The sequence below is a fragment of the Aplysia californica genome, unplaced genomic scaffold (assembly GCF_000002075.1).
Source record: "Aplysia californica isolate F4 #8 unplaced genomic scaffold, AplCal3.0 scaffold00229, whole genome shotgun sequence".
Classification (NCBI taxonomy): Eukaryota; Metazoa; Mollusca; class Gastropoda; order Aplysiida; family Aplysiidae; genus Aplysia; species Aplysia californica.
Window position 1 is genome coordinate 48,437 of NW_004797499.1, and position 26,120 is coordinate 74,556.

The 26,120-nt window shown below is 38.4% G+C and overlaps 2 protein-coding genes across 3 annotated transcripts in view; one reads left to right on the forward strand and one right to left on the reverse strand.

Moving 5' to 3' along the window:
* LOC101849292 overlaps positions 1-14,364 on the forward strand; it is a gene marked incomplete at its 5' end in the record, with an annotated part of 46,045 nt that extends 31,681 nt beyond the window's left edge. Inside the window, 4 exon segments of the mRNA XM_035970165.1 lie at positions 2,521-2,721; positions 6,597-6,703; positions 7,540-7,722; positions 8,880-14,364. Coding sequence (XP_035826058.1) covers positions 2,521-2,721; positions 6,597-6,703; positions 7,540-7,722; positions 8,880-9,029 — 641 coding nt within the window.
* Positions 14,365-17,720: 3,356 nt separating this feature from the next.
* LOC101849541 (ADAM 17-like protease) overlaps positions 17,721-26,120 on the reverse strand; it is a 38,157-nt gene continuing 29,757 nt past the window's right edge. For both annotated transcript variants that reach the window (XM_035970166.1, XM_005099925.3), the window contains 5 exons: positions 25,571-25,652; positions 24,394-24,482; positions 23,041-23,100; positions 22,040-22,197; positions 17,721-19,565 (listed from right to left, as the gene is read on the reverse strand). In XM_035970166.1, the coding sequence (XP_035826059.1) occupies positions 19,193-19,565; positions 22,040-22,197; positions 23,041-23,100; positions 24,394-24,482; positions 25,571-25,652 (762 nt within the window). In that variant the 3' untranslated portion in view covers positions 17,721-19,192. The remainder of the gene's footprint in view (positions 19,566-22,039; positions 22,198-23,040; positions 23,101-24,393; positions 24,483-25,570; positions 25,653-26,120) is intronic.

Consider the following 26,120-nt stretch of genomic DNA (forward strand, 5'->3'; position numbering starts at 1 on the left):
CTCTCTCTCTCTCTCTCTCTCTCTCTCTCTCTCTCTCTCTCTCTCTCTCTCCCACTCTCTCTCTCCCTCTCCCTCCCTCCCTCCCACGCACACACCCATCCGCTTTTCTTTATCATCCATCCCCTTTTCATGTCTTTCATAGTACTTGGGCATATATAGAAACAGTCCATGGAAAGATGGGATTAAAAATTCAGTTTAAATTGAATGTCGAAAAATGAGTACATAGACAAAGTTGTCATAATTTAGAGTTTTGCAAATCTGTCAGGAAAATGAACACAGTTTTGCTTCTTTGTTTACAAACATAGAACTTCTAGCTTTTGGGGCATTGAGGAACCAGATATGGGTTTAGAATGCTGTGCTAGTCTTCTACATATATGGCCCTATTTTACTCGTGTAGACGTAGAGTATATTATAGGAGTGTGGCTGCTTGTCTTTATTAATACCTGCAACCGGAGCTCTAAGACTACTAGCAGAAGAGGACTTTCCACCCTCATCTATGGTGTAGGGGTTAGGCACTTTGTCATCACACGGAAGACCTGAGTTTTATTCCTTTTTGGGGGAAAATCTTTATAGAGTATCTTGGTCTTTCCGCTGGGATGTTATTTCCCTCTCAGTTTGGGGTGGCCCTTTATCTCTGATAAACATGTAATGCATTTACAATTGCAACCATTGGCGAGTTGTCTCAATCATATTTTTTGGTGTCACGCTTGTGTTTGACTTTAAAGGCTTATGATGGGTGATTTCAGTCTTTATCCTGCCATGGTTCCTTGTGTCACTCCTCACACTTATCTCTTCCATCACCCGGCTTTTGATCGACCTTATTTTCCTGCTTGCACTTCGCTCTTGTTCCATCATCTCTCAATGCCACAACACTGCAGCTGTTAGCTTTGTAGACCTCGAAAAACGAAACACTGGTGTCTGTGGTGTAGCAGTTAGGCGTTTCGCTGTTGCATGCAGGAGACCTGATTTGGTTCCCGAGTGGGAAGAGACTTTTTATTGAGTATGTCCGTCTTCTGCTGGGATATTGTATCCTCTCAGCCCAGGTTGGCCCTGACAGGCAGAGTCAGAAGCTGTCCTCCTAAATTATCTAAATTATATTATGGGAACGGGCGTAAAAAACACCGGCATTAAAAAAAATAATAGAGATCGTTAAAATAATCGACACCCAGCAGTATCACCTTATTTTCCCCTCTGCCAAATTGTCACTTCAGTTGGCAATCTTGATAACATTTTAAGACTGTACTGCTTTCACAACGTTCCATGCATACCGGCCCATTCAATGTACAACAGTCCTTTTAAATGCATGTTCATATGCACCCACAATCTGACAAAAGAACCCATATGGTATTCAAAAAGACAATCACTATCGCTATTATTATCATTATATCCCCCGGCTCCCAAGGACCAAACTGCAGCATTCGTTGGCTTTTAGCATTAAATATGGACGACCGTGTTAGCGCTAATAAACTGCCTACCCACCTCATGCATGTGAAGAGACGGGCATTATATAACCTCAATAATACACCTCAATGTGTGTGTGCGTGTGTGTATCTCGCCTCGGGTGATGTGTGGACGATGTACGTGCCACTACCCACCCCCTTATATCTCGGGCTGCGGAGAAATACCCTGCTCTATGTACCCAACACTTCATTCATCCTCGTATCATGCCAGCCCTTGTGTATGTGTGTCCTCCTCCCCCCGGTGTCATATAAACTCTGTACTGTACTGTACATTGTACGCTGCAGTCTTGTCTTCCGCGTGTTTGCGCTGATGTGCGTGGTTACGGTAGGGAAAGAGAACATAAATATTTTGACATGCCTGGAGACCAGATGTAAGCTAGACACAGTTGTGGGTGATTGGTGGGTGCCACTTATAGGTCCTTTACCTCTTTACTTTCCCGTGGTTGTTTTTTTTTTCCGTCTTTATTGTGTTTCCCTATAGCCTCGGTAGTTACCCCATATAAGGAAAAGAAGTTAGCTGCATTTCAGTAGTGGGGTTTACATCAGGCATATTACCTTCCCATTATAATCGTGTTTCTTCTAAGAATGCTTATAGTTATCTGTCTAACTCTGGGTAATTGGACTGTCAATTTTACATGCCTTGATGAAACAGAGTTTCAGGCGTCTCATTGGATCATTGGACAAAATCACTAACTCTTTTTGCCGCCCACAGTTGTTGGGTCAGGAATAACACTTTCTTTTCTTTTGTAAATCTCTTAAAGCATTGGCTGACTGGAATTCTCAAATTGATTCTGACCTATACCCCAAAATGGTCTAAAGTCCAGGTTTAACTCCGAAACCCAGATGGTCTACAAGTCTTGCTTACATCTGGTCTGTGCAAAATAGGGATTAGGGGGGGGGGGGGGGGGGGGAGAGGCAGAAGCAGAGAAATTAGAGCATGTAGGAATTGTGGTTGTGGACGAAGGGGGAGTGAGGTCATCTTCTCCCTGTGATGTAGTGTGTGTGTGTGTGTCAGTGAGCCTGACGGCATCGCCCCACACCCCCCACTGCGTGCATGCAGGCTTCAACTTCCCTAAGCTCCACTGGAAGCCCGGCAAGGGGCGGAGTCAGGACAGTGGAGGGGGCGTGGTCTTGCTCTCCAGCCGCAATCTGGGCTCCGGCAACAAACACTCAGCCTCTGACCCCGGCCTCGACTCCTCGGGCATTGTCCTCATCTCCAAAAAGCACATAGACACCGGGTTCAATGATGATGATGACGATGGTAAGTCTGATCGCGTGGCCGCGCCGGGAAGGAAGGAAGAAAGGCAGGAGGGATAATGTAGCAGAATATAACAAAATGAGAAGCTGAATTTGAAAAAGAAAACAGATGAGATTTTGAGAGGATGGGATTACAGGGATGGTGGTTATGATCATGAAGACTATTTGAAGTTTTGTACTAAAAATGTAAAAAAAAAAAAAAAAGAAGAAAAATTAGGAAAGTCATACCTTAACCCAAAAAAAAACCGAGGTTACTTTCTAATTCTTGAAGGGTCAAAAAGCAAAAAAACTAAAGATAGAAAATAATGATATTGATTATGGTCATTTTAATGAAATGGCAGGATCCGGAAGGGAGGCAAGGAAAAAAAGGGGAAGGATATATGATAACAAAAAGAGAAGGAGAAAAAAAGAAAAAGAAAGAAAGACAAAATAAAAAGAGAGGTAATTCTAAATGTGGCTGCTAGTTTCTAATTCTAACCCTTTGCCTCTCAGTCCTGTTCCAGAAATCACTAATATCCCAATGATTAGTGTAAGTTAATGGTGCAATAAAAGGTGGGAGGCCAATGAGATAGCTAGTCGAAAATTGTAGTTGGCACAGAAGAAATTAAATGGGATAGGAAAATGTAGTACATGTACTATTATTATACTTGACTCTTTTTTTGTTTTTTAAACTCAGCTGAGGAACATGAATAGGTAACTCCTCATGCATTAGAAATAATGTGGGTTTTTTTTTTTTTTAAAGGAAGCATTGATATGGGTAATGCCAAAGTCTGAAAGATTATAAGTTGATGGTGATATAAGAGAAGGTTTACATGGGGAATTGACCTTACCGCTAGTTGGTTTAGGTTAGAAATGACTATTGACATGACAAAGTAATCAAATACCCTAACTTTCATTACTAACAGAAGTCCTTATTTGACGTAATAATGCAGGGAAGTAGATGTAGATGTTTAATCTGTGACATAAGAGTGAGTTACTTTGAGTTATAGGCGGTTTCAATAAAAATTTGTAATTTATCAAAGTTGCGTCAAAGGTGGTTATCCGGTGACTAATTTCTAGTCTTACCAAGAGACAAGAGAATTAAAACTTAGACTTAAAGCCTGAAAGGAAGTGTAATGGATTCAAACATTTGCCCTTGAAAGATCTTGTCAAATTAGTCGGGCGGTGACTTAGTTGGAATTTTCTCTTCACAGGACGGCTGTGTTGAGGGGTTCAGATTCTAGCTGATTTTTTTCCCGACTCATGTCTGTTCTAGATAGGCAAAGACTTTACGTCTTACTGCTTGTCTTGGAAGTCCTGCTCTAAATCCATCTTCAGCTGTGTTGAGAGAGACTAAAAAAACTGACTTAATTTTGCTGAATTTGTGTAATTTGTTAATGTTGACACGTTTTTACCTCTTTTTCTGATTTTTATTCGTCACGTTTTGAGCTGTTTCACTCACTAGCTTTGAAGTTGTTCTAGATTAATGATAATTTTGTTTTGTTTAGTTTTTGCCTCTTGTTGTTTTTTTACCTCCGTTCGGTTGGATGGTTATATTTTATCGTCAATAACTACTGACCACAGCTTGCTTTGTTGCATATGTACTAACATAACTTTCTTTTTTTATGTGTAGACTCGACTTTGATTCACATTTTAAAGAATTTTTGAGAATATCGTAGAATTGTGATTTTTGTGGAATTTACGCTCTCTTGAGCATTTTGTGCATTCATATATATGTGTTTGTGTATATAAGTACTGTGTTTGTGGATTCGTACAGTGGTGCCTAGTTGCATGCTTGTGTCTGCCTGTGATGATGAAGCGGACAAATGAAAGGGGCAGAGGGTAGGAAAGGTGGGGGGGGGGGGTGGATTTCCAAAGTGATATTTTCAGTTTTTGGGAGGTCATGTGATAAATGTGAATGTGTGAAGAATGTACGTAAGAATCTGTGTGTGTGTATGTACGATTTGACAAAACAACAAGGTGTAGGGATATATGTATTACTCAATACAGCATGCCTCAGGTTGATTGTGGCTTGTTTGCCCATATATATATATATATATATATATATATATATATATATATATATATATATATATATATATATATATATATATATATATATATATACACATATATACGTTTATTCATATTTCGGAATCGGATTTGTTGAATGGGATGTGGCTAGTGGTGTGTATATCAGATATTGTGCTATTTACAAATCCTACCTACTCATATACGTAATATCAGTCATTAACTCTTGCTTTTCACTGTGGAGGTAAATGCTAACACACAGTGAGATATATAGCCCTCTCATTTCAGGTCCTTGAAGCTGGGGAGCTGTTGTGTGCTATCCTGTATATTTGACTTTCTTTTTCTTCTAATTTTTTTTTAACTTGCTTTAAACTGGACTATTATTTATAACAATACTAAAAAGGTTTTTTACTTTTTACATAAAAAAAGAAAGCTTTTTTTTTTTTTTGACCAAGAAAGCTTTTTTTTTTTTTACCAAGATGTGACATCCTGATCTTTTCTGTCTGTAATTGCAGGGTTTTTTAAGTCCTATATTCTGTCCTTGTGTAATGCTATGTGTCACGATGTGGTGGAATCAGGCGCTGGTCAATTTTAGGGCAAATAGAGTTATTGGTATCATCTTAAAGCCTTGCTTTTGATTGGAAAATTTATCTTGGGTAGAAGTCAAGATATTGGTTATTGAAAGAGGTGGGGGTTGCCTGGTTTCAGAGGTAAAATTAGCGAGAAAATGGCAGCCAAAGTTCTGCTATTTCCCTACCTTGAGAGTCCATAGAAACAAAAAAATCTACATCTATTATGCCTTTAATCCTCGTTTTTCAGTAAAATCCACACAGAAATGTGTTCTTTAATCAGCATGAAAGGTGGTAAAATAAAATTTGATAAAAATTCACCAAACTGTGGAGAAATGCCAGTTTCTTCTCTTTCATTATTTTGACAAGCACCTGATACTACCACGCTGCCTCACATATTATTCTGCTTGCTCAGGTCATTGTTAGGTGAAACATTAAGTCAGTGGAGCTTTTGCCCACAATTTTGTGTCATCAAGAGAAATTTAGTACCAAAACATTTCTTGATTGGTTGCTTTTTTTCTGTAAATTACAAAAGTAGTATGTTTCCTTGATGGGAAGGGGTGGGGATGTTGTTATGGAAGGAAGCACATATGATATTGTCCAAGACGTCCCTTTTTGTCAAAGAGAAAATCAGTTGTCGTAATCATGTCATGAATTTTTTTTTCCAAATTCAACTGAGTGTGTGTGTGTGTGTGTGGGGGGGGGGGGAATGGTCACTTGTACAGCTAACTGTCTTGGACCGGTGGCCGTTAGATCAAGCTCGACTGAGTACCAATTGTCTTCTTATCAGGGGCAATGATATGATATTCAAAGGGATCCTCAAGCAATAAGGTTTCTGATGAACTGATATGGATAGAAATGGAAATAAATCTTTTCTTCTTTATATCTACTTTCAAGAGATGTTTTCAGTTGTTTTTGTTTGCTTGTGTGTATGCATAAGATCGTGGTAGACATTTTTTTGTGAGTCTAGGTGTATGTGCAAGAGAGAAATGGGAGAAAGGAGGGTGGCCATGTTACTGTCGAAAAAGTTTTTGCCTTTGGTATAAAACAAGCAGTGGCTAACCCCACCTCACAGAAGATGAAGATGAAGCCGGTTCCCTTTTTTTATTTTTTTTATTTTTACTCATATATATGTATATATATATATATATATTGGTCTGCGTCTTTTGGGTCCTCGGAGAATAACATGACAATCCGTGGGTGTTGCTTCTATTAAAACGAAGACTATGCTTACCAGTACCTTTTCTTCTTCATTCATTCTATCACTCCCTCTGTCACTCACTCGCTCGGTCGTCCACAGCAGCCAGCGTGAACAGTGACATCACCAGCTCTATGATGGTCAGTGAGCCGGAAGAGTTGGGCACAGGCAAGTTCACGCTCAACATCTCGGGGACCCCTGCCACTGAGGTACGGCCGCATTGTTTGTGTCAGGGTCACCACTTCAGCTGTCCCTGTGTACCCTTTTTTCCCCTTTATTTTTGTGTGTGTTTTTGTTTGTATACATATTATTTTATAACACGTGTTAAGCGCATTGAGCATTCTGAAAAACGTGGATATGTTGTTGCTGTTATAATTATTATTATCAAAATATCATTGTTATTAAATTTTATCATTATTCCTCAGTTACTAATCTATAGATAAATACTTGTAAGTTTCCAGGTAGAATTCTGAATTTGCTAGCTGAATTTGGAATGAAGAGGTGTCTTTGAAATGACAATGAAATGCATTTTTGCTTTTTGTATCGTGTTATATCAGTGGGTTGTGTGAGCACAGTGTGGCCTAAGATAAAGCTGTTTCTTAGTTAGTGTTTGATAAAGTACTTCGAAGAAAGCTACATGGATTGTACACACACAATCATGCTCACAAACACACACACACACACACACACACACACACACACACACACACACACACACACGCACACACACTCACACCCACATACAAACACCCACAAAAAACGCTTACGCGCTCACAAACACCAAACACTTACACACAAACACACACTCATCCTACACACATGCCCAGACACACATGTATAACACACACAGAACAAACACCCACACACACACACACACACACAAACACACACACACACACACACACACACGCGCGCGCGCAGACACACACACAAACACACACACAAACACACACTTGTGCATGTACACACACGCTCAAACACACACAAACAAACACACAAACACACGTGTATAACTCACATATTTAACAACTTCCCTCCCCCCCAGGAGAACCCCGCCCCGAACAAGCGCAGCCTCAACCAGTTCCAGTCAGGCCCCATCACGGAGTGGAACACGGAGCACGTGTGTCACTGGCTCATGGCGCTGGAGCTGGACAAGTACACCGCCTCCTTTCTTGACAAAAACATCACGGGCACCAGTCTCCTGCAGCTAGACGGCTCCAAGCTCAAGGTAAATCCCAGGTCGCACTTATATGTGCCTGGATGCGATGGAATCAGGCGCTCGTCAATTTTTGGGCGTATGTGGTTATTGGTACGGTATCATTTTAAAGCCTGTCATTTGCCTTGCCTTTGGTGAAAAAAATATCCATCTCTGGTGAATAGAAGTTGAAATATTTTCGATTGAAGGAGGTCGGGGTTGCTTGGTTTCAGAGGTGAAATTAGCAAGAAAATGGCCTCCAAAGTTTGGTAATTTCCATAGCTTGAGAGTCCTTGAAACTGAAAATTGACATTTTTTGTGCCTTTAATCAATGTTTTTCAGTAAAGTCCACACAGAAATGTGTTTTTAAAGTGATATAAAAGGTGTTGAGCCAAAAAAATAAAATTAGACAAAATTGCCCAACAGTCAGAAAAATGCCAATTTATTTTATTTCACTATTTTAACGAGTGTCTGATTTCACCACAATGCCTCACATATGATCTTGTGCAGTTTCGAGTGCCGTAAAACTCAGACAAAACTGAAACTGAAATCCCTGAGATGAATAAATAATAATATGCAACATTATTCCTAAGGGCAGTGGTGGGCAAACTAAGGCCTGTAGGCCAAATGCAGTCCTCTGGGGCTCACCGAGACGTTCGACAATTTAAAAACAAAAAATACAAGTAAATAATTTTTCACAAAAATGGTATTTGTCAAAATACTAAAGCCAAGAATAGTTGTTTTTTTTAATTGGAAGAAAAACTAGCTGAATTTTTACAATGTTAATTATTTGACAATAATTATACAGTTGTTGTTTTTTCTTCTGAGATAATAACACAGAATATTGAGATTGACAGCTCCAGTGAAGGGATGTTTTTTTGTTTTTTTTCTCTTACAAGTAGAATATTTTCTCTGTTCATTTAAGACTTGTATTTCTCTTTTATTATCAGTTAGATGTGTAGGTGGGGGGGGGCGATATCATGGTAGATGTCTCTGTCTTTTTGTGTGTGGGGGGGGGTTCTGTCTTCCCAAAGATTTTTATTTAAAGTGATGTGAAGTTTATGAAGACTTGCTATACACGTATCATAGGAACAGGTTTACTGAACCAGAACTTCTGTTTGACTTGACAGAGGCCTGAACTGTACTTGACCAACGTTTCTATTTGACCTGACTGTAATTTTTCTCCTCAGGCCATGGGCGTGGTGAGCAGCAAAGACAGAGAGCTGCTCAAAAAGAAGATCAAAGAGATGAAAGCCAACGTGGAACGAGAGAAGAAACTACAGGAGAAAGAGCGAAAACAGAAGGAGAAAGAGCAGAAGAAAATGTCCAAGAAGAAATGAGCTGAAATTACTACTTCAGGAGCAATTGTTTAAGCCAAATTCCTAAGAGACAACTGATGGCAAAGTGCTTTACGATAAAGGCAAGTTGTGTGTTTGCCAGTGTACACGGTACTGTAAAACTTGTAGAAAGTGTACGGGCTTAGTTTGCCCCTAGACGTGGTGACTGTTTCAAAAGTGAAGGAAAATATTTGGCCTAGGACTGTGGGAGAGGTTCCAAAGGGCTCTGTGAGTGGAAGACTGGCAGCTGAGGCTTTCGCCGAGAGCCGCAGGGGACGTGTATTGTGTAAGACGTGAATGTGAGAGAGGTTTTGTATGTGCATTTAGAATACTACATGACTATAAAAAGAGCCAACCATGGGATATATAGATGATCTGTTTGTTCAGTTGACCGTGGCAGTGACTCGTGGACCGTGTCCATGGCAGCAACACATTGCCACACGGTGCTGAGCACTTGTGGAATGCGGGAACATATCAAAAGATTATCCGTAGCAACACGACAAAGTGAATCAAATGTGGCATTTTGACGTTTTCATACTGGGTGTATTTAAATAAAGATCTGTTCTATCCCTACACGTTGGTGAGGACAGTCTTAACTTAGAGAGCTGCTTTGGTTTCCAAGTTGGGGAGGGACAATACTCCCAGTTGGGAAAAAATCAAAGCTGTTCCCGTTAGCTCGGAAGAGCTGAAAGTGACGAGTGACTCGCTTTGCCGTTTTGCTACAGATATGATGGACTGGGAACAAGTCATTGGAACAAACGAGGTGACCTACAGGGAATATATAGGGCTGTTTGTTGACTTGTTCGTTTTTCTGCGTGTTGTTTTTGTAGCGATTTGTGTTTTGTAGAGTAGCAGGGAAACTGTTTCACTTATGTTTGACATAGTTTCAATTCCATTTTGAATTTTATGTTGAAAGTTGACTAAACTTGAGAGGTTTGAACTTGAGATATCTCAAGTTTGAGTTGAAAAACTTCACCATACTCGTATGTCTCAAGTCAAGTCGGAGAGAATGGACAAATGACAATTTGGTGCTGAGTAACTTGGGACAGCCTAAGTTTAGCTGAAGGAGCTTCAAGTTGTTTGTATTTTAAAGATCATAGAATTATTCAAGTTGTTTGTTTTTTAAAGATCATAAAATTATTCAAGTCTCTGTGTGAGAATAGGAAAAAAAAGCCCCCGGTTAAAATTGTGACTTAAACAAATCTTTGGTGTAGGGAGAGAGTGGGATCGTTTGGCCTGAGATGTTTCCATAAACAAAAGGCATGTAATGTAAGGGTTTGGGGTTTGTCTGGGGCATTGTCGTAAGTGTTGAGTAGCTAGACCTCCATCAATGTGAGTGACCTGTTTACTTATGTCATATTTACACTCTTCATTTGTGTGTGTGCTGAATTAGGAGGGTGAGTCACCAGTCTGTAGTGACTTCTTGTTGCTTTGTCGGTGTCGACTATTGCCAAAACATTTTGTGAAATACTTGTGTGAGATCATGCGGAGTGAATGTCAGTGCTTCCTACAGGAGATTTATACTGTGTGTGGATGTTTTGTTTCTGGCTCTGTTTGTGATTGGATGCTAGACAGCACATAGCTGTTTTACACCATTTGTATGTTGTGGAATTTTATGATTTAATGTTGTTTTAGAAGGCATAAACATGTTGGAGAGTTTGTCAAGAAGACAGGGTCACCTTGAATGGATCTCGTTTATATCATCGCTCTCAGTTAGAATTGTCTTTTAACTCCTGGTAGCTGGTCGTGTGTATCAGAAAAGTTGCTGCAACACGCATGCCTGACCCTTCCAGCTGCAGTATAGGACTTACGTAGAGCTGATTCAAATTTACTGGATTGGATCTTTGTTAACAAAGTCAAACTTACACCATACTAAAAGACTTTTGTGAGCGTTCAGAGTCACACTTTTAGCTTTTGAAAGTACCTATGGTAAGGTAAAGAAATGCTCTTCTTTTTTTCTTTATATGAATGGCACCAGCTTAGTGAAATTGTCAAAATAGAAATATACGGACTGTCCGAAATAAAACTTGGACATAGAGATAGTTTAGTTGATGTACTGGACTAAGGTGCGGATGATCCAGTTCAAACCCCTCAATGTCTCTGCCCGCTTGGCTCAGTTGTGTGGAGAGACAAGACATCTCTATGTTAAAAGGTTGGAGGTCCTGCCTTACAAGTGTTTGTGGGGGCCTTAGACCTTTGTCCTACCCAAAGAACAATGTTACATGTGTACAATCAGGCTCAAGGTATCTTGTAATGACTGACTTTGTGTTGAAAAAATTTCAGTTACTTTTTGTTCTTCACGGAAATGGTTCACGAATAGAATTCCTGAAATGCTTGCTCTGTGCTGCTCTGTTTTTGGTGTAGTGAGTGGTGATTTTCTGAAGCTTTTGTGGTTGAAGAAGATGTAGCTGACAGTTGAGAGGGCTGATATCATAATCCTCCTGTGTTGACTGCTTTGTGTTGGATTGTCTGGACCAATTCGTGTGGTTGTAGAGGGGAGGATGTCTGGTCTGTTTGATTTTATGATAACAAAAAGTTTCTGCTTTGAGATATTTGGTTGGAAATTTTATAAAATGCCAAAATGTTGTCTTTTGCTCATCAGCCTTTTCCTGTACTGCGGTACAAGATTGAGTGAAACAATATAAACTGCCTGCATGTTGCTGACTTATCCGTGTTTTTGATTGAACAGAATGTAAAACAGCCTGAATCAAAACCATTGTCATTTTCTAACCATAAACATCTTAGAAAATGGAAAGTAATTTTCCAGTTTGATATCTCAAACTTATTACTTTTGATGTTTAAAAAGATTAAATCTTTGAGAGGCATGAAAACCTTCAGATGGCATTTGGTTAATCATTACAAGGATAGCATCAGAATTCCTGTTTGTGTAAATGTGTTATTGATTGTTTTTGTTTGGAATCAGTTGATTTTCTTCTGTGTATGAGAGAGGAACAGGGTATCAGTACCTCACAGATTCGAAGCTCTGTAATTTATCATTGTCATGTTTTTATGGGGCATCTTACTTATCGTAGGACAGATATTACGTGAAAGCGTAAAGAGCTATGAAAAAAGTCGAGACATGCAGACAACTAGTTTGTGATCTGATGTTAGTAATTGTGTTTCCCGTACTCTCTGAGGCAATTTACTATTGTAGGCCCCTAATTCTTGTTGAAGAATTTCAGGATGATTGCAGTAATATTGTTTTGTTGGCCTTCATGAGTTTCCAAAATTTTCAAACCTTTTAAAGATTTTGGAATGGCTCAACACTTGCAATACAGTAGGTGGATGTGAATGTTGAAGAAAAAAAAATGACGAAGCTTGGCCACTCTGTTTTGACGGCCAAGGCTAAGAAAAAGCTGATGGTAGTTTTCTGTACATTGCGATGTAATCCCATGGCTTTTAGCATCTGTGAGTCATTTTGAGAGGGATGGGGGAGGATGTGAAAGATCAAGTGGGACGGAGAATCAACCTCTGCAAAAGATCCGAACATGAATGAAAAGTTGATGAAGAAGGATTGTAGTGGATTGAAAATGTTTTTTTTGCCTTCTGTCGGTTTTTTCTTTTTTTGTTTGTTTGGGGGGGGGGGGGGGGGTTGTTTGGTATGTTACATGCTGTCTCACTCTCCTGCTAGGTCTGAATGCTGTTTGCAAACTACAAAGTAAGCCAAGACTTGTTGGGGCATGAGAAATCCACTCAGCATTGTTGTTATCAAGTGTTGTCTCAGTTTGTGGGATACTAAGAAGTGAGAGAGGGGGGGGGAATGCATCTTTTGATAGATTACATTTATGGCTGGTCCCAGTGTTATTAGTGGTAAGTTGAGAAAAGTTTGTGAATGTAGAGAGATCACAGGAGCAAGATGGTGAAGCTTCAGGTGGACAAAAACTCTACCATTTGACACTTTGGGGTGGTCCATAAATTGGTGTAAAACATGCTTTGTGTTTTCTACTACGGTACTACATCTGCTGTGGGAACAGGAATATGTTCCTCCCAATACCATAGAGCTTATAAGGAAATAAGGATATCTTAAATATATTAATATAACCCTCATCCTAATTATGTCAACACATATTTTAGCTTTTCAGCAAAATAACTCAGTGTACACCCATTGAACTCAGCCTTTGAGAAGAAAACTGTAATGGTATTCAGAACTTGAATATAATTCATTTTGATCTGTAGTGATACCATTCATGGATGACTGAAAGTTTGTTAGGTGGGGGTGGGGGGGGGGGGGGTGGAGGGACTTCAGTTTTGTCACAATGTCTAAGTATTGTATTCAGTGCTTGTACTGTGTATGGGTGTGTGCAAGTGTTTCTCCTTTCAGACGATTTATTTGTAAGATAAGAGATGTATATGAATATCATAGATAACAAACTATAATATATCACCAGGGCACCTGTGTATGGTTGTGTGTCTGGCTTTCACCCTGTTCAACATGTAATATTATGGAATGTATTAGCAGTCGAATCAATGGGTTTTTTTTTTTTTACAACTTTGCTCTGCTGTGAATGTCCGTTTCTGAAGTCTTTGCCTCATCCCCGAAAGAATAAGTGAAGTTAAAAGAATTCTTGATGTGTTACAAGATGTGAGGTTGTTGTTTGGTACCTGTACACTCAGCGAAAGGATGAAATGTTATCATGGTCTGTTCTGAAGTGCTGAAATCTACCAGTTTTACTTTGCTTTTGGAAGTTTAAGGTGTTGAATTTTCCAAATATTCTCTTGTATAGTCTTTGTAGAATAATGAAATGGTTCAAGAAAAGCTGATCCGTAACAAATAATTTACAGGTCAGTTTGGTGTGTAACAGTTGACTAGTTCTATCCCTGTATTAAAAATAAATGTTGATTTGGTTTACCAATGATCATCCTTTTGCAGTCTGTGTCAGTGGAACGATATGAATAAAAGGAATCTTGTGTCTTTAGATTAGAAGTCTTGGGTTATGGAACAATATGAAAGGTCACGGAGAGAAAGGGTAGAAAGGGTCTATCTGTTGAAAGTTGCTCATCATAACGATCCAGGTCACACACACTGATCTTGTTTTGAAACGTTGCTGGTGAAATTGTGAAGAAATAATTTATGACTATGAAACTGTTCATTGTTATTCTTGACTACCTACCCTCTGAGAAGCATTTATGGTTGAGGCTACTTTGTGTATTTTGCTCAGAGCTGGGGAAGTTAAGTGAGGATTACATGGAATGGACGCCCATGGTTTTGTCGTCTTTGTTATTTACTAGTGATGGCAATAGAAAAACGTTTGTATAGATATGGATGTAACATTAACATAACACATTATCATTGTTTATACCAAGTTGAATAAATATTGAAAAGTATTTATGAAAAAAATGTGGTTTTTGATTCATTTTCTAGTTCAGTATGTCTGCGGGTTTGCACTACTCTTCACGGTGTCAGAAAAGACTGGCACTAAGTGTATTTCTCCTTGCTTTTTGTGCAGTGTTTGATACAGACAGCCCAGACCTTTATACAGACCACAGCTCAGGGGTGCCTTTACCCGTATCCGTACACCTGGGATCATTTTGTGCCCCAGGGGTTGTATTCTTCACATTTAAGAATACTTCTAGTGCGAAGATCTCTTTGAAACTTTCAGCATTTCTATTTTTAAAAATCATTTTGACAGACTGCTGTGCAAAGCGTATGGATCAGATCAACGAGTAACGAGTAAATTTCCTCTTTGGAAAGTGAGGGCACAGAGTTCCCCTCGTCGCATGAATATATGGTAGTAAAACTAAAACACGACGTACGGATAGAGTTAACAATTCTTTATGGATGGTTGGAGGGCGCCACTGGTAGGTCCTACAATGTACTTCTTTTCTTTCCCTCTGTTGTTTCTGTTCATCTGTCATGATTATTTCCTGCACTAGGTGACTGTTACCATACGGGTCCACTTAGACAGACGCGGCCCGATCTTTTGTCAGGAGGAAGAAAATCGGTCGCGTTGTTTCCGTGTTGTGTGTCCACCAGTTCAGACAAGACACGTATAGTCTGTTGGCCCACTGGCTGTATTATTCCACACATTGTGTCCCAAGGCTGTGCCCTTGGTGCAGGGCTATAAATAGTCACGGTCAATTAACCCAATACGGGAATAAGACATGAACGGGTTTTAAAAGGTAAATTGGCAAAATTGTTAATATGCATACCAGGTGGTTTGCGCGTAGACTTTGCTAGTTTTGAGGTGCTGATTATGAATATGACATTAGAATTTTAATCCGAACTCAAAATTAGAATTTTTTTTTGTTCCGGCGGGGCCTTTGACTCTTGAGTCATGACCGGCTAAAAATGAGCAAGCGGCTTTCCAACCGACACGTCTTTTGTCAGGGCGTGTCGTGTCGTGTCTGTAGACACAGCCAAATGGACTTTTCACTGATTTTTTTAGGAAATAAACGGTGTTCCATTTCAACTACCGACTTTCCGAGAGACGGACGGAATCGGGACGGTTGGTGTCTATCGCAGTGGACACGGTCCGTTATTGTGTCGATGTGCTCTTTACTCAAAGGCAGTTCTTTCTTTCCCGTACCTGTTAAGGTAGGCAAAAGTGATTCTCACAGTCACACAAGGCTCTCCATCTACTTGCCTAAGGGAGCAGATTTGGCCAATTAAAAAAATTACTTTGGTGTCTTTATCTTTGGAAACAAAGCCTATATCTTTCTCGGCAATCCATCTTGCATCTTTCAATACTTTCAAGACTTGATAACGTTGTTTTTTAAGTCAAGTTGTTTTTTGTTTATGGGGGGGGGGGGGGGTTCATTGCTCTTACACATATTCAAGTAAATAATTTCCTGTTGTGGAAGACAGGGCAAACAGTTTTTAGAGGATCATTGGTCTTGGTTGGAATAAACGTTGATTCAACGATACCCTGCCTTGAACACGCTGCATAGAATTTTTTTAAACTGTAAAAGGCCACAGTGCACAGAGGGTTCAAACTCAATATTAGAGTGGAGCGGAGGTATTCTAAACATACCAGACTGAGACTTTTCAGTTCTCAAATTCTAACATGAGTCAAATGTGTATGAAAAACTACAGTGGAATCCACTTCAACCGAAATCTGCGCCAGGTCCACCAGATTTTTTTTGGATCAGTTGGATTTTTGGCGTAGAGAGGTCGCTCAAATAGCAGTAGAAAATTACAGATTTTATTTTCTTTTGGTAGACTGTTGTTTCCGGATTATCCGTGTTGGGTTTAAGAAGACTCCACTGTATTTTCTAGAATTTTCAAAATTAATGAATGAAAAAATGATTCGTATCTGACACAAACAATGTCGATTATGACTGGAACTGTTTAATCAGTCATAACATTAATACAATTTCCAACCAAAGCACGAACAACATGCTAATCACAGTGCTTTCTTCAGCTCTAAATGTTACTGGAAGAAATTCAAAACGACACAAATATGAATGGTGCTATGCTCTAACCTGGTACCTGTTTTTACGCCCCCATCAACACAATTTAGAACATTTAGGGGGTAGGCTTCAACCCTGCCTGTCAGAGCCGACCCCTGCTAAGAGGGGTACATGTACTTAATGTCTGAGCAGAAAGACGGAGATGCTCAATAAAAATTCTCCCCACACAGAAGTCCAACTCAGGTCCTCTGCATGTGATGGCAAAGCACCTAACCACTCCACCTAAGATGGCAGTAATGAAATCTTTCTGTGTTGTCAAGCAATTAGAGTGTGAATCATGATAGTATCAGTCAGGCTGTCCCAAAGGAAATACCAATGTGGAAATAGTCGTCATAATAAGAACAGAAACAGCTCTTTTTCAAAATCTGTTAACGGTGCCTAAGGCAAAGCACACTTAATAATAATAGTAATAATAATAATAATAATAATAATAATAATAATAATAATAATAATAATAATAATAATAATAATAATAATAATAAACAACGTTGTTGGCAATAATAATGAACATTGTTTTTGCCAAAGTGCTAGTCTAGCATCTGAGTTTGTTGCCATTTTTTTCTCCAAAAGTTGCTACAAAAAAAGGCAAAAGTTGCCTTAAAAGTTGCCATTAATTTTCAAGCTTTAAACTTTTTGTGACGATGTAGATTCTGTAGCAATATATTGATAGAGGTGACTTATCTAAAGCACTAGAATTTCTTGTACTCTGTTTTAAGCATCCAGAATATCATTTGTAGCCACACAGAGTGTAAAAACCTGAAAAATAGAAGTTTCACAACAGAATGAAATCAATATTAGAACAGCACATAAACAGCCAAAAAAATATTTAAAATAAGGGCATGAGTCCACCTATTTGAAAACTGGCCGTTTTAACCTAAAACGTGTGTAATTCAAGAAAAAGTACAGGATATTACATGCAAATTATGGAATCACACACAAGGGGCCTGCAGGTGTCAGTATTTGGTTTTGGTGGAGACACGCTCTCATATAACACATTTTTTTAAAAGAGTAGGAACAGCATCAAATTAAATGACATAACACTATTTTAACACATCAGAACAATAACACGAGGACAAAAATTAACACACCAACAAGTAAAAACACAACAAAGAGGGAAAAGTAAAAGAGAAACAGCAATATTTAAATAGTAAGTAAAGTATATTCTTCACATGAAAATGGCAAATCAACGTGGTGTCAACAAGTGAGAAAGAGACGAAGTGAAGTAAAAGTGAAAATAAACTCTTTCCAAAAAGTAGAGAGGTTCGGATTTTTATTTTATTTTTCGATATTTATTCCCCTGAAGTTTTTTTTTCGATTTAATATTCTCCAGAGGTGTTTTTTTTTTTTATTTGGTTCGTTTTTTGTGTGAAAAATGCAAAAAATCGCGCCGCGATTTGTGGACCAAAAAATGCACCAAATCGCTGACAAACGCAGATGCTAGACTAGTAGCACCACCGAATGTATGCATCTGTGATGCTATATTAAACATTGCAATCCTTGTAGAGTAATGGCCAACGGTAAAAGTGCCGGGAGTCAGACTATTTAAACAAGCAAAAGGAAAAAATTCCCGAAAATTCTTTAACAAATGTAGTTGTTTGAGACAAAATCGATATGAATAAAACTCAGGAATGTTACTGGTTTAAAGTCGGACAGAAATATCGGGAGGACAAGACAAAAGTGTCATAGCGCGGTGGAATCAAGTGTTCGTGAATTTTGGGGCATATGGAGTTATTGGTATCACCTTAAATCTAGTTAGTTTATCTAGATTTTGATTTTATAAATATTCATCTATCTTACATAGAAGTCGAGTTATTTGCAAATGAAGGAGGTGGGTTTCAGAAGCAAACTTTGCGAGAAAATGGCCAACAAAGTTTGGCGGCTTCTGTAGCTTGAGAATCCTTGGACAGTACAAATTCACCTTTTTTGTGCCTTTAATTACCGTTTTTCAGTAAGATTCACACACAAATTTGTTTTTGACATGGGCATAAAATATGTTGAGCCAAAAAACAAAAACAAAACTTGACAAAAATAGTCAAACTGGCGGTAAAATAACGGTATCCTCAATTTCATTATTTTGACAGGCGCCTGATTTGACCACGATGCCTTACATATTATTATACAGGGTGCCTGCAATCTGTAATCTGCAATCTGTAATCTTCCAAGTCAGAAGCCAATGCTCAGCAAGCTGATGTTGATTATTGTCAATCAGCTGTTCAGATGCACTAATTAACCCTAACTTTCGAAAAGAAAAATGTATTGCATTTTCTAAATTTGTGGTATCCTTGCGTGTGCTTTAGAAATACTCTGTCGAAATTCAAATTCTTAATGTTGAAAAAAAGCAACAACAAAAAAGATACATAATGTAAGTATAATTAAAAGAATGAAACAGGTTCTTTTTAGATGTCGCTTTCTGAGCTAAGGACATTTGAACAGCTTGTCAGGTTTATTTATGAAGATCGTAGGTTGACAGATGTCACGGTTCTTGACTTTCCTAAATCAGTTACAATTGCAGAAAATAAGCGTTACTGCTCCAAAATGGAAAAAAAGGTTAACCAAGAACAATCCAACAAAACTAAAAGAAACTCTCCCGATGAAAGAAAAAACACTGAGTTTGAATCAAAATGTAACAGTAACAGTAACATTTAAACCAAACTTTCATTCGGCAATACAGTCTGACACGAGTCGAAACAGCTCAAAGGGAAACAGCTGTCAAAGTGTCATTTGTATTTTCTTCGTCATTCGCATTTTCTTTTTCATCAGGTTTTTTTTGGGTCTTCACTTTCGTCTTCATCATCTGTTCTTTCTAGGCTACCTGTCTTTTCTTCTGCATCTATACTTTCATGGTAAACACTCATAGTTCTTCCTCTGTCATCTATTTTTTCTCGTTTGTCTGTTCTTTCTTCGTCATGTATTTGTTCATGTTGGTTTGTTTCTTCTCGCCTGTCTGTCTTTTCTTCCTCAGCTCCCTTTCCTTGAGTATCTGTCTTTTCCTCCTCTCTGACCTCATCATGACCGCTAGAATCGGTGTCTTTAGCCTCCTGCTCCTTTCCAAGTTTGTCCAGGTCCCCCGAGTCCGAGTCAGAGGGTAGGATGAAAACGATGGTGCCACGGTTTTGGCTATGAGCAGAACTGAAAAAAACAAAAGATCCTGATCAAAATTTTGTTTTCTCATGATATCTTAGCATATTCGTAATAATTACAACAACAATAATAACAGCAACAACAATAATAATAATAATAATAATAATAATAATAATAATAATAATAATAATAATAATAATAATTTAGAACTGTGCAGAATAGGACAAAAGTCAACATATCTTAGTGTTGATTCCATAAAAACTCTCATCTTTTCTTTAGTCCTTTCATGTCTGCAATTCTTTGTTTGGAAACCTTCCCACTGAAACGTTAAATAGATTACAGCGACTCCAGAACCAAGCTGCTGGCATAATTTTAAAGAAATCTTTCAAAGAGCATAACACCAATGCTAATTCAACTACATTGGCTCCCGGTGAAAGCACGAATTCAGTACAAAATAGTCGTTCTTTGTTTTAAGTGCGTCAACAACATTGCACCATCATATCTTTGAGACATGGTCATCGAATATATACCATCTTGGCCTTTAAGATCGGCGACGAAAAGACTTTTAAGACCTGTCCAAAGCAAAAGTCAGAGACTCTGAGGGAGAGCTTTTTTACACCAGGCCCCTCCGTGGAACGCTTTGCCAGCTCATCTACGGGAGTCCACCACTTTATCAAAATTTAAATCAGCACTTAAATAAGTTAAAATGCATTTGTTTTAGTCCAGCTTCAATCTATAATTTCCGACATTCCAATACAAATATTATTATGTTCTCTCAGTACCTTTATTATGTTCTCACAGTTATATTCATGCTGTTCTATTCTGGAAGAATTTATGACAGTGTGAATTCATCAATATGTGCGAGGGTGCCTGAGTAAGTTTTGTGGGATTGTCTTTACTCAAGGATGTACTGGAGAGAGAGAGAGAGAGAGAGAGAGAGAGAGAGAGAGAGAGAGAGAGAGAGAATGAGAGAGAGAGACAGAGACAGAGTGAGACTAGTGAGAGGGAGAGAAAGAGGATTACTATAGGAGCTGTGCGCTACATATGTTCTTTGTATTATTGTACACCGCATTGAGCACTTCTTTGTGGAAATGCACTATGTAAATGCAATTTATTTATTTATTTATTATTATTATTATTATTATTATTATTATTATTATTATTATTATTATTATTATTATTATTAATATAAACAATAATAATAAACAGCTTTAGTATAGCGCAAATTCCCGCTCAACAGCAACAATCTAATGAATCAATAACAAAAAGTCTGCACCATATTCATAGCAGATAATGTGTAAAGAACAATAAATAACATCTCGGGAACAGAACAAGGAGAATCTAGCTTTTCATCAAAATAAACAAAGCTACATGGTGTTATTTCACAAATGTTTAAACATTCTGTCAAAGTCTCAAAGGGACTAAAACTCCTACAGACAGCCGTCTGCAATCTTTGATCTTGGTTTAACGAAGGGGATGGTAAAATACATTCCAATTTCTTTCAAGATTTTTAATAGTAGGCTACAGAAATAATCAAATAAGCTCACAAATGTAGGAGAGGAGAGTTAAGAGCTTACTCCCCTATAGTTTGTTTCCGTTATTATTTGGTTCATGAGGATCAGTAGCTCAATAGGTGTTTCCCTGTCAACACGAAGGTCCAGAGTTCAATCCTTGCCAACATCGAATTTTGCTCATGTTTTCTACAACCCCTGATGCAAGAGTAAGTAAGATCGAGCAGCTTATCTTAGATCAGAAAGAAAAAGTTCAGAGGTTCTGTGTGAATGTTTCGCACATTAAAGATCCCTTGGCAGTTGTTGAACGGAAAAGTGCAGTCCCTTCAGGCCAGTGTCTGGGCAAAATTTAAAATTAATTCCTACCAAAAACTGGTGCCACTCTTGTCACAATAAACACCAATATCATCTTCAAAAACGGCACCTGAGTTCATCTGGCAAGGGATGATTCTATTTTTTATTTATACATGTATAATATAGACAAAACGACAATGAGAGTAAAAATCAACTGCACTGTGAGACGAAGCAGCTCTAGCAGCTAATTATACAGAAGAAGAATTTGACCCATGCTCTGGTCAACTTTGTAAAGTGCCTCTGCATTATATGCAGGGAGAAGCATGAAACAAACTTTTGCTTTTTGTTCGAGTAAAGAAAAGCACATCAACACAATAGCAGTCATTTAGTGTTGGCGAGAAAAAGTGAGGACAGACAGACAGATACAACAGTGGCAAAAACAAAAGTAGAATGTACCATTGCCATTCTTACTTCTTCACTAATTTTTAGTTTTTGTGTATTGATTACTGGGGACTTTTCCCCCATTTGTTTTTCACAAACAATTTGAATTCGTGATTTAAGCTGTCCGGTGTCATATGTTCCAATGCAGTAGCACCCCATTTGAAATTTCAGGAGAAATCACTTTCACACATTTCTTTAAACATCGCAAAAAAATAATGAATTCATTTCTTACGCAAATAAAGTTAGAATACAGTAATCTGACCTGAGTTATCTTACCGGAAGGAATCATGCTTTTCACCTTGAGCATGAGATGGAGACTGAGGCAGAGACAAAGTCTGAGACGGTGAGCGAGTCAGAGAGTGGGAGGGCGGGGGCGAGGACGAGGACGAGGACTTGGGGCTTCTCACTAAAGAATGCTCACTTGACACCTGCCTCTGAGAAATACAGGCAAAAGTTCAGCTCAAGCAGAAAGGCACAAGGTATATATATAATGTCGGCATGCTGTTTATATATATAAATTTTGTTTTCTGGGCTCAGGATATATATGTATACATATATATCCTAAGCCCAGAAAACAAAATTTTTCAGAAGAGAGAAAAAACTATTTAATCTTTTCAACTATATATAAATTATGTACTTGTTTTAGCTTTTTTTCAACATAAAGATTTTGAATTTCAATAAAACATTTCTTGAGCCCATGTAACCAATACCACAAAAGTTTAGGTTAAGTACATGTGAACAACTCGTTGAGGATAACCTGCCACACAGCCCATGATGGCATCATGCCGTTTCCTGGTAATGTGAGACATCAGAAGCTTTACACTGACCCAAGATATTGCGCCCTAGGTTGACGGGGTCTTTACTTTACTTTAATAACACACAGTACGATAGGAGAGGGAGTGGACTCGACTTTTGCAAGGTCTTGACCGAGTTTTTAAAGTTTTAGTAAGCGTTTTACGGCACTTCCAACACAATACCACCATATAAAGCAAATAGCTTTTCTCATTTCCATGGGGTTTTTTTAACCTCTGTCTGCGAGTGGTTAGTGGATGATCTAGTGTGGTTTGCTTCTTCTTTTCTATCAAAACATCTACCATCCTTATCTTTCCTCCTTCTTTTTCGTGTTTGTTATTCTCTCTATAATCTTCAGGACGTATATGACCTTATTGTATTGTAAGTGAAGTAAAACTTTTACAATAACTAAAATGAAAAAATAAACAATGCAAATGAGACAACAAAACAAAATGAAAAGCAAAAGGAAAAAGTGAATCAATTACCTCATTATAAACATTCCAAAGACCCACTGGATTTTCAAAAGCTTCCCTCTCTCTTTCATCCTGGAAAAATCAACAAAAAAAGGAGTTATCATGTTATAAATTGGTTCTTCCTCTTTTCCCAAATGCACCAATAACACATGATAATCTATTTTTGTTTTCATAAAGAGTTTAACAGCACTTGGAACACAATAGGTCATACAAGTGCCGAAGACTAGAGGTGATACAAGAGAGTAACAAACACAAAAAAGAAGGACGGGAGATAAGGATGATAGATGTTGGATAGGAGAGAAAGAGCAAACCACACCAAAGCCCCCGCCAACCACCCACTTCATCTTTTTTTAACAATTACCTCAACATTACAATATTTTCCTATAGCCCACTCAAACATGTTGAGACAAATTTGTTTAGGAAAGGATCCTAATTTCTGATTGTTAGTCAGAGTCACAGAATAGTGTAACGACTAGCATCCTTGAAACGTTGAAGATGTTAGGTACAAAACAAAAAGTAAAAAGCCTAAAATAAGTACAGAAAATAAAATTTCTCAGCATTTAACATATGGAACGTAATACTCTTAAGAGACAGAATAGAAACATTAAAATTACTTTCAAATTACATCAAATATCTGGTGGAAAGAAACAGAATTATAGGAGGCAGGGGGGGGGGGTTGTCGAGATCTTGTAGAAGGACGTTTTTCCAGAGATGGCAGCTCAATAACAAGCACCACAGTCATCAACAACGTTAAACAGTAAGGCAATGGTCACTAAATCATAACGGCACAGGAAAGAATAAGTGGCACAAGAAAAGGGGGCCTTACCTCAATAAGGGCATTATTATTTTTCCTCAGTTTAAATAGTTTGTACGTAATTAATTTGTGACCCTACGGAACATTTTGAGGGTATGGAAATAAAACGGCTTTGACGGACGGTGTAGTAAACATTGCAGTGGCAGTTAAACATCGGTGGAAAGGCAATAGAAATTTGATGTTCCTTGATGTGACAAAAGCAATAAAACGGGAATAATGCAACAGCCTTTCAAGCCTTTCAAATTGCCGACATATCAGCGATATGTTTAAACGTGCTCCCCGGGAGTTACCGATATATCAGCAACACGTCTGAGAAGAGGTAAACCAATCTACAGTATCACACGCATAGGTTGAACACAGAAGACTCGAAATCCCACATCCGTGGAACTGTGCTTATTGAGGTCCAGGGGCTTTTTCTTCTTTATCTTTGTAAGATATTCTTCAAACTACAGATCCCTCGCACTACCGAGGCTGGTCCCGATGAAATCGAGCTATCCGTGTTATACTGTATGTTCAAAGAGAGCAGAGCGTAAAAGCAAAATGAACAATACCTGTATGCTGATGAGCCAAGAGGCCGGGATCCACAACAAGGCGGTGAGGACCACCACAGTCATCACAATGTTGCTCTTCATGAACAGGACTGTAACACAACGAGGGAAACAGCAGAAGCATATTATCGCTACCATGGAATTTTTACAAAGTTCTATCTGACATTTTTGGCCATTTTGAGCTACTAAGACCATGAGATTGGAAACCAAATGTTCAATCTACTCTATCAAAATCATAAGACTATTCGGAGTCGTTATAATCAAGATGTTCAAAGACTTGCATTCGAAAAATCTTGACATGTGAAACTCAAAATTTTTTAACGCTAAATTTCTTAAAACTAGACATTGAGCAGATATATCTTGGTAATTCTAGGGTAGCGATATATATATAATAACAGACACCATTATTGTATCTCATAGACAAGATTAAACAAAATATGTTTCATAACAGTAATAATAGATGTAAAGTGCTAGAGCATGCAGTAGAGCATGGATATATATAATGCATAAAATACATGGAATTACACTCAACCCTACACTAAAGGCCACCTGTCCAAGACAATGTTGAGTTTCTTAATATATTATGCAATGTCCAAGGCTTCAATCTGTCTAAGAAAAGTGTGTTTCTCCTCTACAATAGGTGGTCAATTTTGACAATTCCAACTGTATTATCATAACCATTATTTCAGTATTACCTATTTATGTCATCATTTGGCCTCTTCCCTTGCATTTGGTAAACATTATCGTGAAAAAGAAATCTGAGACTGTGTTGAAAGTCAAAGTTCCAGCTGTAGTAAAATGAGCTTTTTTGTATGTTTAACACTTAATTTCTGCACCCTAAATCTTTTTTTTACGTTGGGTGTAATGGTGATATCTTTTACTTTCTTTATCACTGATCAGTGATAAAGAAAGTTACACACATACAAAAAAGGCCATTTTACGAAAGCTGGAACTCTAACTTTCAACAGACTTGGACTTCTGTTCCACGACAAAATTTACCAGATGCAAGGGCAAAAGGCCAAATTTGACTCTTTACTAACAAATTCTCTTTTATAACAAAGCTCAGTCTCTCTATCAGAGAAACAGACACATACAACTATAAGATTCTTCTGTAAAGAGACGTGTACATTACAGTAAATTCTGCAGTACCCCCAATCTACAAAATGTCAAGCACACTCACTGAACTTTGACGTTTGCATGCTGATCACAAACTGGTAGAGTCGTACCAACGTGTTCTTCACCACAACTTCACACTTGCCCTCCTAATAAAAAAAAACCAGCAGTTTCACAGACAAAGCACAAAGCAAATATAAAAAAACTAGGGTCATCTAGTGGTAAGGATAAGTTAAAGGAAACAAGGATACTGCAAAGAATCAAGCAAAAAATGTTATCTCAGTAACCCCGTCTAAAGACAGGCACTCGGGAATATATATGCACGAAAGGTGGTGCACTCCTCCCCCCCAAAAAAACCACACACACACGCACACACACAAACACACACACACACAAACACACACACACACACGCACATACACAAACACCCACACATACACACCCATTCACATACACACACGCACACATACACAAACACACACACACGCACACACACACACACACACACACACACACACACACACACACACACAAAGTTAAGGCTGGCTGCATGGAGTAACAAATGAATGTGCCCCAAGGGCACTTAAGGGGAAAAAACTTGCCTTTAAAAGAAAGTG